At 44.5% G+C, this 12,456-nt stretch overlaps 1 protein-coding gene across 4 annotated transcripts in view; it reads left to right on the plus strand.

Moving 5' to 3' along the window:
• Window positions 1–12,456, plus strand: part of LOC142558242 (ATP-binding cassette sub-family C member 2-like) — a 393,191-nt gene that overhangs the window by 38,823 nt on the left and 341,912 nt on the right. For all 4 annotated transcript variants that reach the window (XM_075670389.1, XM_075670392.1, XM_075670391.1 and 1 more), the window contains exon 2: window positions 1,443–1,606. In XM_075670389.1, the coding sequence (XP_075526504.1) occupies window positions 1,451–1,606 (156 nt within the window). In that variant the 5' untranslated portion in view covers window positions 1,443–1,450. The remainder of the gene's footprint in view (window positions 1–1,442; window positions 1,607–12,456) is intronic.

A 12,456-nucleotide genomic window follows, 5' to 3' on the forward strand; every position in this document is an offset into this window, starting at 1 on the left:
GGCGCGAGGTACATTTTTTATTGAAGACAGCGGACTGCAATTTCGCCATAAAAATTTTATATGCCACATTTACAATAATATTATGTAACCGCATAACGGACCGCATAACGGTTGATAGCTAGATAATCCAACCAGGAGAATATGGATTTGGTTGACTCTTTTGCACAGTCATCATTTGTTAGGATAATAATGAATGTGGGAAAATGGTTGCTGACATGATCTGTGAGAACTCCGGTGTGAGTGTTTGTGCTCTAATGTTTGTGAGTATATGGCCGATTATAGAGGATATAGTTGCCGTTACACGTGTAGGATCTGTGATATGATGCTCAAAACAGTACGATGGTAACAAACGCCGATGTCGTGTACTTGAATGGTCCCTCACGTCAATATTCAATTCCCCACATATTCCCACAATAGGTTTTCTATTTGTAACATGTTCAAGATTTTTTTTCTAAATTTGCTTGGAAAGACCTAAGGCTTGACGTAGATGGTCTGTATGCCAAGACTATGGTCACATTAGTGTCTAGATTAGCACTTCTTGCGCTCCTAGCGTCATCTCTGTTAAGGGCTCTACTTGTTTTATTTCTGTGGACACATTGATTGCCACGCCGCCACCTCTTGAGTTTGATGTATCGGGTAGGGAAATTAAATTAGATTGCGGCAAGTTCACAAACTCATCCTCTTTTAACCATGCCTTCGAGAGAACTACAATTTAGTACCTCAAATTCGCTTTAGTGAGCAGAGCAGCTAGAGCACCGTGCTTTTTATTTAAGCTTCTTATATTGCAGTGAAAAAGACCTATTCTTCCAAAGGAGGTGATGGCATTCGGAGTGCTGAACATCCTGTCCTAAAGTCTACAATATTATCAACTATATATCGTTACACAAGCTGTATTGAGAGAAAAACCATGTGTGAGCGGGTTTGCTGCCGCTGCTTCCTTTGTTTTGTTGAAATATTTTGTTGAAATGTGATTTTATGTCCTTTATGTTTTGCTTGATTATTCCTATTTTATTCTGAACATTTGTATGACCATTTGAGCGTCTCTATTTACCATTTTATTGTTTAATTTTATTTTTTGCAATATATTGTTACACTCTGCATGTATAACTGGTGAATGTTTTCTCTTTATTGACTACAACTATTGTATGTGTGTCTGATTTCTGTACCACTCGTGTGCTACTGCTTGTAGGGGTTTTCTGGACATAGTCAAGCTGCTCATGCAGCTTTTTGCCAGAAAACCCTCCAGTTGAACCTGGAAAATAAACTTACTTACTTACTTACTTACTTATCATCAATGGAACCTGCGTGTGCTAGAAGTAACGCTTATCTGCGCTTCTCCGTGAACTTTTCAGCGCTGTCAGAGCGCTCTGAAACGACCAAGCGGACATGAAGCGAAACCACCGGATGCATTGTTAATATAGTCTAGCTCGTTATTTCCTCAGGAAACAAGATGCCGGTAACGCTGACGCCAGGGAATGCCTCGGCTGCGCTCAAGACCGCGGCATGGGCGACGCTGATTTCCGTCGGCTGGGCGGAGCTGAGCCGCAGAACGACGCGCATCATGGGCCGCACGCGGGGAGCAACACTTCTCGACATCGCACACCTTGTAAGCCTGACCTTGTCTACCTTGGGTTACTAACCTAGGCAGGGTATACATTTCCGAAGCTTCCAGAACATAGCACTCGATGATAACTTGACAACCTGCAATGCAAAAGAAGGCAGTTTTCTTCCAGAGAACACGAGGAAATGCCCGTCTTTATGGCGCCTAATATATGGAAATTAGATTGGATGAAAAAAAGAAAAAAACATCTGGCTGCAGTAGGGATAACAACAAACTTTCAGTTTCAGTTTCAGTTTCAGTTTATTATTCGTTCATGACCATTTGTTACAAAAAATAGTATACAGACAAGGTTCCCAAAGTCAGAGACTGCGCCGGGACCCTTGGATTAGAAGTTATATAAAAAAAGTAAAGCGGAATACAGAGCAGAGAAACACATGATGAAATAAACAAAATATAACCAAGAAACTGAGTGGCGACAAACATAAAAGACAAAAGGACGAGGAAAGATGCACAATCAATGGTAATTACACAACTTCTGAATAGCAAAATAGCATTGTAGGAAAATAATCAGACAGCAAATAATTCTTGTGTTCATATTTGAAAGAGTACAAGGTAGATGACAACTTAATGGAATATGGAAGATTGCTCCAAAGTTTAAGCGCGCAAAAAGAGGAAGCCATCTTTCAGTAATTAGTATGACATAAAGGCAACAAGAAATTTCCTTGCGCTGCAAACATTGCGTTATTGGGATTAAAATGCAGATCTGAACTAACGAAGTTGTAAGACACTTGTTGAGTAAGTAATTTGAAAAATATTACCGCTAAATGATAGTTAAACAAATCAGTAACTTAAAGAATGCCTTTTGTACGTAGTTGTGAAGAGGCTTTAGAGAAAAAATGGCTTCTCGTTATAATGCTGATAGCCTGATTTTGAATGTACTGAATAGAGGAAATATGACAATGACAAGTATTACCCCAAGAAGCGATTCTATAAACGATATTTCTATGAATGAAAGTGAAGTATAACGATAATAATGCTTTCTTGGAAAAACATGCTTCGTTGGAAAGAAATAATGGTGATTTGAGTAGAGCTTTAATGCCAAATGCTGTTTTTTGTTTGATTTGTGCAATGTGGTTAGTAAACTTAAGGTGGGGATCTAATTTGATGCCGAGGAAAGAAACACAAGTGGAGGCAGGAATGTAATGCCCATTCAGAGTTATGGTTAGAGAGTAAGGTAAAAGTCTCTCTGATGACTTAAATAACATGAATTGCGTTTTCGTAGGGTATAAAATTAGAAAATTGGCGTTACACCATTCATTAATTTTTGACAGATCACTGTTTAGTTTCAAAGTTAGTGAAAGTAATGATTTATGCGAGAGGGCAACAGTCGTATCGTCTGCGTATAATATAGGTAGGGTATAATTAAGGCAGTCAGGTAAATCATTTATATAAATGGAATATAATAGTGGACCTAAAATGGAGCGCTGAGGTACTCCTTGGCTAATAATTTGGCTTTCAGAGAAAGCCCCGCCTGGGTACACTGTTAATTCACGAATAAATAGATAACTTTTTAATAAATTAGGAGCTGGACCAGAAATGCCAACAGACTCCAATTTAGTAAACAAAACTTTGTGGTTCATTGTATCAAAGGCTTTAGTAAAGTATAAAAAGACCGAGCCAACAAAGTATGCGAGATCAAGTGAATGTCGCATATAATCAGTTATTGCTAGCAAAGTCAAGTTAGTCGAGCTTTGTGAACGAAACCTGAGCTGACAAGGTTTCAGCAAGCTAGATTTGTTAAGGTAAATGTTAATACGAGGAATTATTAATTTTTCTACAACTTTACTAATTGAAGGTAAAATACATATAGAACGATAGTTAGCGACTTGAGCTTTCTCAGCCTTTTTATGAACAGGAATGACTTTAGCTTTTATATTTAGGCTTCTAGGGAATATGCCGGTTTTGAACATAAGGTTAATTATGTTACTGTGAGTATCAGAAATAGTCAGAGCAACAAGCTTTAAATGAAATGCGGAAATTCCATCAAAACCAGGACGTGTGCCCTTTGAGTTGTAAATCTCAGTAAGGACTTCTTCAGATGTTACAGGAAACAAAAAGAACGATTGGTCGCATCGGCTCGCATGATAAACAGAAGGAACAAGGCATCAATGCGAGGCGGTGAGCGATAGTTACATTATCGTAAATTACTTTTTCAATGGAACTGCTAAACGTGGTACATTCAAAAACTTGTTGATCAGCTGCCATTGTTTTTTTGGGAGGAAACTTATTTTTAATGAATTCATTTTCGTAATATTGCCTTTTTGATTTCTTCAATAAATTACTCAACATGTTGCCATATTGCTTATAGCGTAACGTTAAATTAACATTGAAAGGCTGTTTTTTAGTCTTCCTATACATGTCTTCTTTTTTCCTCATGCTCAGAAGTAGTCCATTAGTGACCCAAGGAATATGCGAAAATTTAAATTGCTTTTTGCACTTAACAGTGACAGTGTTAGCCTGAAAAAGAAAAGAGGAAAGTAACTGAAGCGCCCCTTCTGGATTTAGCTTTGTAGCTATAACTGTCCAGTCAATTTTGTCAATTGCATCAAGAAAATTTATATTATCAAGACGAGACGTAAGATAACAGGAATCTGACCTAGGAGGGTTATATTTGAAAGTGACGATTACAGGGCAATAATCTGATATGTCTATGTCAATTACACCGGACTCTTGTGAAGGCGAAATAGTAGTGAGGGCATGGTCTTAGAGGGAGCTGCTTCCTTGAGTGGAAATCCTGGTGGCCGAAGTTATCAATTGCTCAAGCCCAAAGCCAGAACAACAGTCTGAATGAGTGCATACAGTACTATTGTCAACATCGATCAAGGTAATATTTATATCACTTACAATAAGGAGAGGCTTGTTTTCACTAGTAATTGTTTGTAGAACTAAGCTAAGATGACGAAGGAAATAAGGTATGGAAGAAGATGGAGAAGGGTAAATACAGCCCATAATAATTCCGTCACAATAATTTGGAAAAGACAAGGCATCGGTTTCGATCAAAACAGTTTCGCAGTTAAAGAGATCTATGGAAAGGTCCATTCGTTCAACGCTAGAACGTTATCTAGTGAGGCGAGTATAGCAGTACTATTGGGGGAATTTGAGGACAGCAAATGGGACATAATAGAGCTCAGTGAACTTAGGAGGACAAATGAAGCATATACAGTGCTAATAATCGAACACGTCCTGTGCTCCCGGGGCTTATCGGAGAGACGAGAGCTAGGAGTCGGATACTTGTATAGCAAGGCTATAGCTGTTAACATACAGGAATTCTATAGCATTAAAGAGAGGTTTACAGGTCTTGTTGTGAAACTTAATAAGAGGTACAAATGGAAGGTCGTGCAGGTCTATGCCCCTACATCCAGCCATGATGACCAGGAAGTCGAAAGCTTCTATGAAGACGTAGAATCGGCGATGGGTAAAGTCAAAACAACGTAAACCATACTGATGGGCGACTTTAATGCCAGACAAGTCAGTGGGGGAATATGACATACATACTAGGAATAGCGGGGGAGAGTTATTAGTAGACTTTGCAGAACAGAATATTATGCGGATAATGAATACCTTCTTCAGCAAGCGGGATAGTCGAAAGTGGACGTGGAGGAGCCCCAATGACGAGACTAGAAATGAAATAGACCTTATACTCTGCTAACCCTGGCATCATACAAGATGTGGACGTGCTTGGCAAGGTGCACGCAGGGATCATAGGATGGTAAGAACTCGATTTAGCCTAGACTTCATGAAGAAACGGAAGAAACTGGCGCATAAGAAGCCGATCAATGAGCTAGCGGTAAGAGGGAAATTAGAGGAAGTCCGGATCGAGCTATAGAACAGGAATTCGGCTTTAACTCATGAGGAGGACATTAGTGTTGAAGCAACGAACGAAAATCTTGTGGGCATCATTAAGGAGTGCGCAATATAAGTCGGAAGTAACTCCGTTAGACAGGATGTCAGTAAGCTATCGCAGGAGACGAAAGATCTGATCAAGAAACACCAATGTATGAAAATCTCTAACCCTACAGCTAGAATAGAACTGGCAGAACTTTCCAAGTTAATCAACAAGCGTAAGACAGCAGACATAAGGAACTATAATATGGATAGAATTGAACATGCTCTCAGAAACGGAGGAGCCTCAAAGCAGGGAAGAAACTAGGAATTGGCAAGAATCAGTTGTACACGTTAAGAGACAAAGCCGGCAATATGGTTACTAATATGGTTGTGAAAGTTGAAGTGGCTGAGGAGGCCTATAGAGATTTATACTGTACCAGTGGCACCCACGACGATAATGGAAGAGATAATAGTCTAGAGGAATTTTAAATCCCTCAAGTAACGCCGGAAGAAGTAAAGAAAGCCTTGGAAGATATGCAAAGGGGGAAGGCAGCTGGGGAGGATCAGGTAAGAGCAGATTTGTTGAAGGATGGTGGGCAGATTGGTATAGAAAAACTGGCCACCCTGTATACGCAATGCCTGATGCCTTTGGGTGTACCGGAATCATGGAAGAACGCTAACATAATCCTAATTCATAAGAAAGCGGACGCCAAAGACTTGAAAAATTATAGACCGATCAGTTTACTGTCAGTTGCCTACAAAGTATTTACTAAGGTAATCGCAAATAGAATCAGGAACACCTTAGACTTTTGCCAACCAAAGGACCAGGCAGGATTCCGTAAAGGCTACTCAACAATAGACCATATTGTAACGGACAGTTAAGGGATTCCAGATACAACTATTTATTGTGGGCTAACTTGTGCCTTGGGGGTAAATATTAAGCGGCGAAGTACTCGGCAATGCGGCGAAGTACTCGGTAAGGGCCAAAATAACGGCGCAAAAGCTTTTCGGACAGGCCGCGCGTCCGCACGGGAGTCCACACCCATACTCCAGGTGCATTTTCAACTGCCCTTCGCTGCAGGTAGAATCGGTCCACGTCGATGCGCTGCCTTTGTTGAATGGGATGACGCGCCAGCTTACGTGCTTCTTCGGCCCTCTGTGTAAAGTCAGTGATGTCAGGGTTCTGTTCTGTACTGTTGCTGACAGGCAGCATTGCATCCAAGGGTGTGGTAACTGTTCCTCCTAAAACAAGTTGGAATGGCGTTATTTGAGTGGTTTCTTGCAATGCGGTATTGTAGGCGAATGTCGCATAGGGTAGGATCTTGTCCCACGCATGGTGCTCTAAGTCTACGTAAATTGACAACATATCGGTCAGCGTCTTGTTCAGTCGCTCGGTTAGCCCATTTGTTTGAGGGTGATAGGCAATTGTTTTCCTGTGGCTGGTATGAGTCAGTTTCATGACGGATTGCGTCAAATTGGCTGTGAATAAAGATCCTCGGTCCGTGATAATAATTGCAGGGGCACCGTTTCCTAATGCCATCTTGGTGACAAAGAATTCAGCTACTTCAACGGCCGTTGCACTGATTGGTGACGATGTTTCGGCATATCGGGTTAGGTAATCCGTCGCTACTACAATCCATCGTTTCCCTGATGACGATGTCGAAAAGGGACTAAGTAAGTCGATTGCGACTTGTTCAAACGGGGCTCCTGGGGGTTTCATTGGTTGAAGGAGGCCTGCGGGTTTTAATGCAGGCGTTTTGCGTCTTTGGCGATACCGATATGTTCGTACGTAATGCTGTACTGAATTCAATAGCTTTGGCCAGTAGTACTTAGCATGAATTTGGGCGAACCTTCTGCTCACGCCGAGGTGTCCTGCTGATGGGTCATCGTGACAGGCTTCTAATACTTCGGATCGCAAAGCTGAAGGAACGACGAGTAGAAATTTTTCTGTGCTGTGCTCAAAATTTCTTTTGTACAGGACGCCATTTCTCATCACATACGATGACAATGCCCGGCAGAAAACGCGCGGAGCACGGACGGGGTGTCCCTCGAGGTCCCTGATGAGTGCAAGCAACTCGGCATCAGACTGCTAGTGCTTGGCCGTCTCAGATGTGGTTACGGCTCCAAGGAACGAAAATTCGTGTCCATCTTTCACAGGAGCAGATTCGACCGGCGCACGTGATAAACAATCAGCGTCACTGTGCTTGCGACCTGACTTGTACACGACCGATATGTCGTATTCCTGCAGCCTCAGACTCCATCTAGCAAGTTGTCCAGAAGTAGCTTTCAGGTTTGCAAGCCAGCACAATGAGTGATGGCCGCTGATTGCTCGGAACGGTCTACCGTATAAGTATGGTCGGAATTTTCCTATGGCCTATATTACTGACAGGCATTGTTTTTCTGTGGCTAAATAGTTGGTTTCAGCCCTCGAAAGAGTGCGGCTAGCGTGTGCAATCACTCTGTCCTCTCCGTTTTTCCATTGAACGAGGATGGCACCGAGTCCTAAATTGCTGGCGTCTGTGTGGATGTCTGTTTCTGCTTCCTCATCAAAGTGCGCAAGAACCGGGTGGTTTTGAAGTCGCCGTCGCAGCTCATTGAATGCATCTTCTTGTTGACTGTGTCGTTTTTAGTTAATCGCGTTAACGGCTCGGCAATCTCCGAAAAAGTTTTGACAAAACGCCTGTAGTAGGCACAAAGTCTGAGGAATCACCTGACGGCCTTTTTGTCGGTTGGTATAGGAAACCTTTATACTGCTGCGTTCTTCTCAGGGTCATGACGGATCCCTTCGGAGCTAATGACAAGGCCGAGGAAAAGGAGCTAACGGAAGCCGAGGCGACATTCTTGTGGCTTTACAGTCAGCCCTGCTGAACTAATAGCTTATGCAGAGTCATTAGTCGTTCCACATGCTGAGCAAAGGTGGTAGAAAAAATAACGACATCGTCAAGATAAACCAGACAAGACTGCCACATTAACCCGGAGAGCACAGTGTCCATCATCCGCTGAAAGGTGGCAGGTGCGGTACAGAAGCCGAGGGGAAGTACCTTGAATTCGTGTAGTCCGTCTCGTGTGACGAATGCTGTCTTTTCCCGATCCTGTTCGTCCACTTCTATTTGCCAGTATCCGCTTTTGCGGTCGAGAGAGGAAAAAAATTTCGCATCACGTAGTCTATCGAGGGCGTCATCGATCATCGGAAGTGCATAGACATCCCGCTTTGTGACGACGTTTAGCTTCCGATAATTAGCGCAGAAGCGCAAGGCCTCATCCTTCTCCTTTACCAGCACCACACGCAAAGCCCACGGGCTGGTCGATGGTTGGATTACGTCGTCACTAATTATTTCTTCGACTTGTTTGCTGATGATCTCTCTCTCCTTCGGTGACACTCGGTAGGGAAGCTGGCAAATAGGCCTCACAGCTTCGTCGACAATGATACGGTGTTCGGTAATGGATATTCTCTGGACTTTCGATGTCGTTGAGAAACACGAGGCGAATTCTCGTACAAGGTTCTCTATTTGCTGCTCCTGGCTCGGCGATAGTGCTGCTTCGATGTTGGCGGATGCGAGTATGGAGTCTACGCTGTCAGACTCCAGTAGTGCAACATCGCGAGGGCTCAAATCCGTAATCTGTTCATAATCGTTAAGGCCAGCAATGACGGTTTCCTTCATTATGCAAAAAAGAAGTGAGGCGTGCAGACAGGACACAAGAGTAGAGAAGTGGACAACATGAACGGCGTTCACGTTGTCCACTTCTCTACTCGTGTGTCCTGTCTGCACGCCTCACGTCTTTTTTGCATAATGAATCCTTACCAACTAGCTCAGCTTCCTGTCGTTCTAAACGGTTCCCTTCGCAACATGCCGGACTTCATTTCAAAAATTAGTCAGGAAAACATTTTAACACCCGTCACACAGCCGAAAAGACCCCTTGCCATACAGATCCCTTTTTCGAGTAAGAGCCCAGTGTTAATGTTTGCTATTCCTTCGTAGTCGCTGAACACGGTGGTTCTTACGGCGACAGCTATGCTGGATCTTGGGGGTATCGTGACGTCGTCATCCATAAAATGAAGAGCATCGAATTGTTCTTCACACTCGAACGTCGCGATGGCGTACTTCGTTGAGAACGACACACAGGATTCCTGCAAGATGATAACTGCATCGTTCGCCTGCAAAAAGTCCATTCCAATAAATAAATGCCTTGAGCATTCTGATAGGACAATCAAACTGGCGACGTATGTAAAGCCGCGTATTCCGATTCTGAAGTGCACCTGCCCACCGGGTTGATAACGTGTCCACCGGCGGTTCGAATTTGCGTTCCTCTCCAAGGAGTAAGCACCTTTTTCAGTCTCCTGGCAAGTGTTTAATCATAACGGAATGGTCTGCGCCTGTGTCTACTAAAGCAGTAATTTCGCAGCCGTCTATAAACACACATAAATCGGAAGCTACGTCAATTTTTTCGCGCAACAACTCTCGCGTCCGTCGTTATATTTCAGAATCAGCGCTGGAGGCTCCGTTCTTGCGTCGACAGCGGCCTTACCTCCACAGGTCGCCGGTATTAGCTTTCCCGACGTGGGCTTTGGGGGCGTGACCTTGGGGAGCTTGAGGTTAGACGTGGGCTCGGTGATCGATACCTCAGCGGCATTGTTGACCGAGGTGGCTGTTGCTGAGAAGTCTGCGGGCTTTGGCGCGTTCACAAATACTACTGGGTCTCGAAAGGGTGTTCACCGTTTCTTGGGCAAAGAGCGTTTACGGAAAAACCCTGAAGTCCCGCTCTGCAGTATTCGCTCATCCTGTAGGGATGACGAGCTTCGCTGCAGTGGAAGCACAACGGGATTCTATCAGGAGTGCGCCATATGTCAGCCTTCCAGAATCTCGACTCCGGCGGAGACGGCATGAACCGAGGTTTGGGTACATGCGCAGTTGCCGCGACAAAAGTACGTCCTGGAGATCCTCCGAGTACCTCGGCGTACGATACCGTCGGCCGTACTGGTGACGACGCTTGCGGCTGTGCTGGCGGGTGCTGTTCGCGGACTGCTTGTCTCACTTTTTCGCGAACCACATTTGCGAACGAAGAGATCGCTGTGGGGCTGTTGTTCAGCTGTTGCCTCTGGAGCTCTTCTCGAACCACAGATATTAGAGTTCTCGTAAGACCTCAACGCTGTTCCCGAACATTGCCGACACTGCATCCATATAGGCGACGTTCATATCGTGGTTGTAGAGTCTAGCACGCTGTTGAAGAGTCCTTCCCATAGTTGTCGCCTCGGAGCCGAATTCGGCAACGGTGCGTGAAGGGCTGCGAACCAAACCAGCAAAAAGCTCCTGCTTCTCAGCGCGCATCAGGTGCCGAAGCTTCTTGTCCTCGCTCAAGCTCGGGTCGGCCCTGCGGAATAAGCGGGACATATCTTCGACATACATTGCTACGCTTGTTTTGTTTCGCTGGCTTCTTGTTTGCAAAGCGGTTTCAGCTCTTTCCCGGTGGTCTGTGCTCGAATACATGGCCAACAGCTCCCGTCGGAAGTGGTCCCACGACCTGAGGACTGCTTCCTGGTTTTCAAACCACGTTCCCACACAGTCGTGCAATGCGAAGTAAACGTTGTAGAGCATCCGGTTTTCGCCCCATCCATTGTATGAATCGACGCGTTCGAAGCCTTCCAACCAGTCCTCGGCGTCTTCGAAGGTGTCGCAGTGAAAAGACTAGGGCGTTCGCGGCTGATCAACAACGATGCGGGTTGAGGCTATCTCGGATGTCATTACACTATTGTCCGCTGCAGCTATTATAGTCTGCTCCGGCAAAAGAGGAAACTCCGGCGGCTCACCACGTAGGCGACGGCCAGTGCGCTGGTGGACAGGCGTAAGCTCATTGGGTCTGAGATGGCCTGGTTCCCGGCTGCTTTCTCCAACTCGAATTGGGCTGGAAATCATTACCCACCGCCTCCACCAGAATTGTAACGGACGGTTAAGGGAGCCCAGATACAACTATTTATTAAGGGCTAACTTCTGCCCTGGGGGTACATAAAAAGCACTGGCACGTTCTAAACGGGAGATCAGGAAGGCCTTCTTCTTATCTATAGAGCACCGCGTCACCTCTTCTTCTTGCCGACGCCGACAACGGCCACCTACGATGTGATTGCATCCGACGAAAACACATGCCATTATTTCGTCTTTTCCTCCAATACGCCGTTGTCCCCTTGAGGGGGGCGCACGAACCTGCGCACGATGTTTAACTATGTCTCTGCCTTGTATCAATATTCACACTAGCAATCAGGTGATAGACGAATGTGCGGAATATAACCCACCGTTATATATAGCTTTCATTGTTTACGAGAAAACGTCGAAAACTCAGCAGTCATGGAGCCATTACGGAATCAGAGTGTAGACGAGCCGTATGTAGAAATACTGAAAGATATCTATAGCGGCCCCACAGCAACCGTAGTGCTCCATAAAAAAAGCAACAATATCCGAATAAAGAAAGAAGTCAGGCAGAGATATATGATATCGCCAATGCTATTCACAGCGTGTTTACAGGAGGTATTCGGAGACCTGGATTGGGAAGATTTGGGGATAAAAGTTAATGGAGAATACCTAAATAGCTTGCGATTCGCTGATGATATTGTCTTGCTTAGTGACTCAGGGGATCGATTTCAATGCATGCTCACTGACCTGGAGAGGCAAAGCAGAAGGGTGGGTCTAAAAATTAATCTGCAGAAAACTAAAGTAATGTTTAACAGTCTCAGTAGAGAACAGCAGTTTACGGTAGGTAGCGAGGCACTAGAAGTGGTAAGGGAATACATCTACTTAGGGCAAGTAGTGCCCGCGGATCCGGATCATGAGAGTGAAATAATCAGAAGAATAAGAATTGGCTGGGATGCGTTTGACAGGCATTCTCAGATCATGAACAGCAGGGTGTCATTATCGCTCAAGAGAAAAGTGCATAACCGCTGTGTCTTACCAGTACTCACGTACGTGGCGGAAACCTGGAGGCTTAGGAAAAGGGTTCTACTTAAATTGAGGACGACGCAA

The sequence above is a fragment of the Dermacentor variabilis genome, chromosome 9 (assembly GCF_050947875.1).
Source record: "Dermacentor variabilis isolate Ectoservices chromosome 9, ASM5094787v1, whole genome shotgun sequence".
NCBI classification, from domain to species: Eukaryota; Metazoa; Arthropoda; class Arachnida; order Ixodida; family Ixodidae; genus Dermacentor; species Dermacentor variabilis.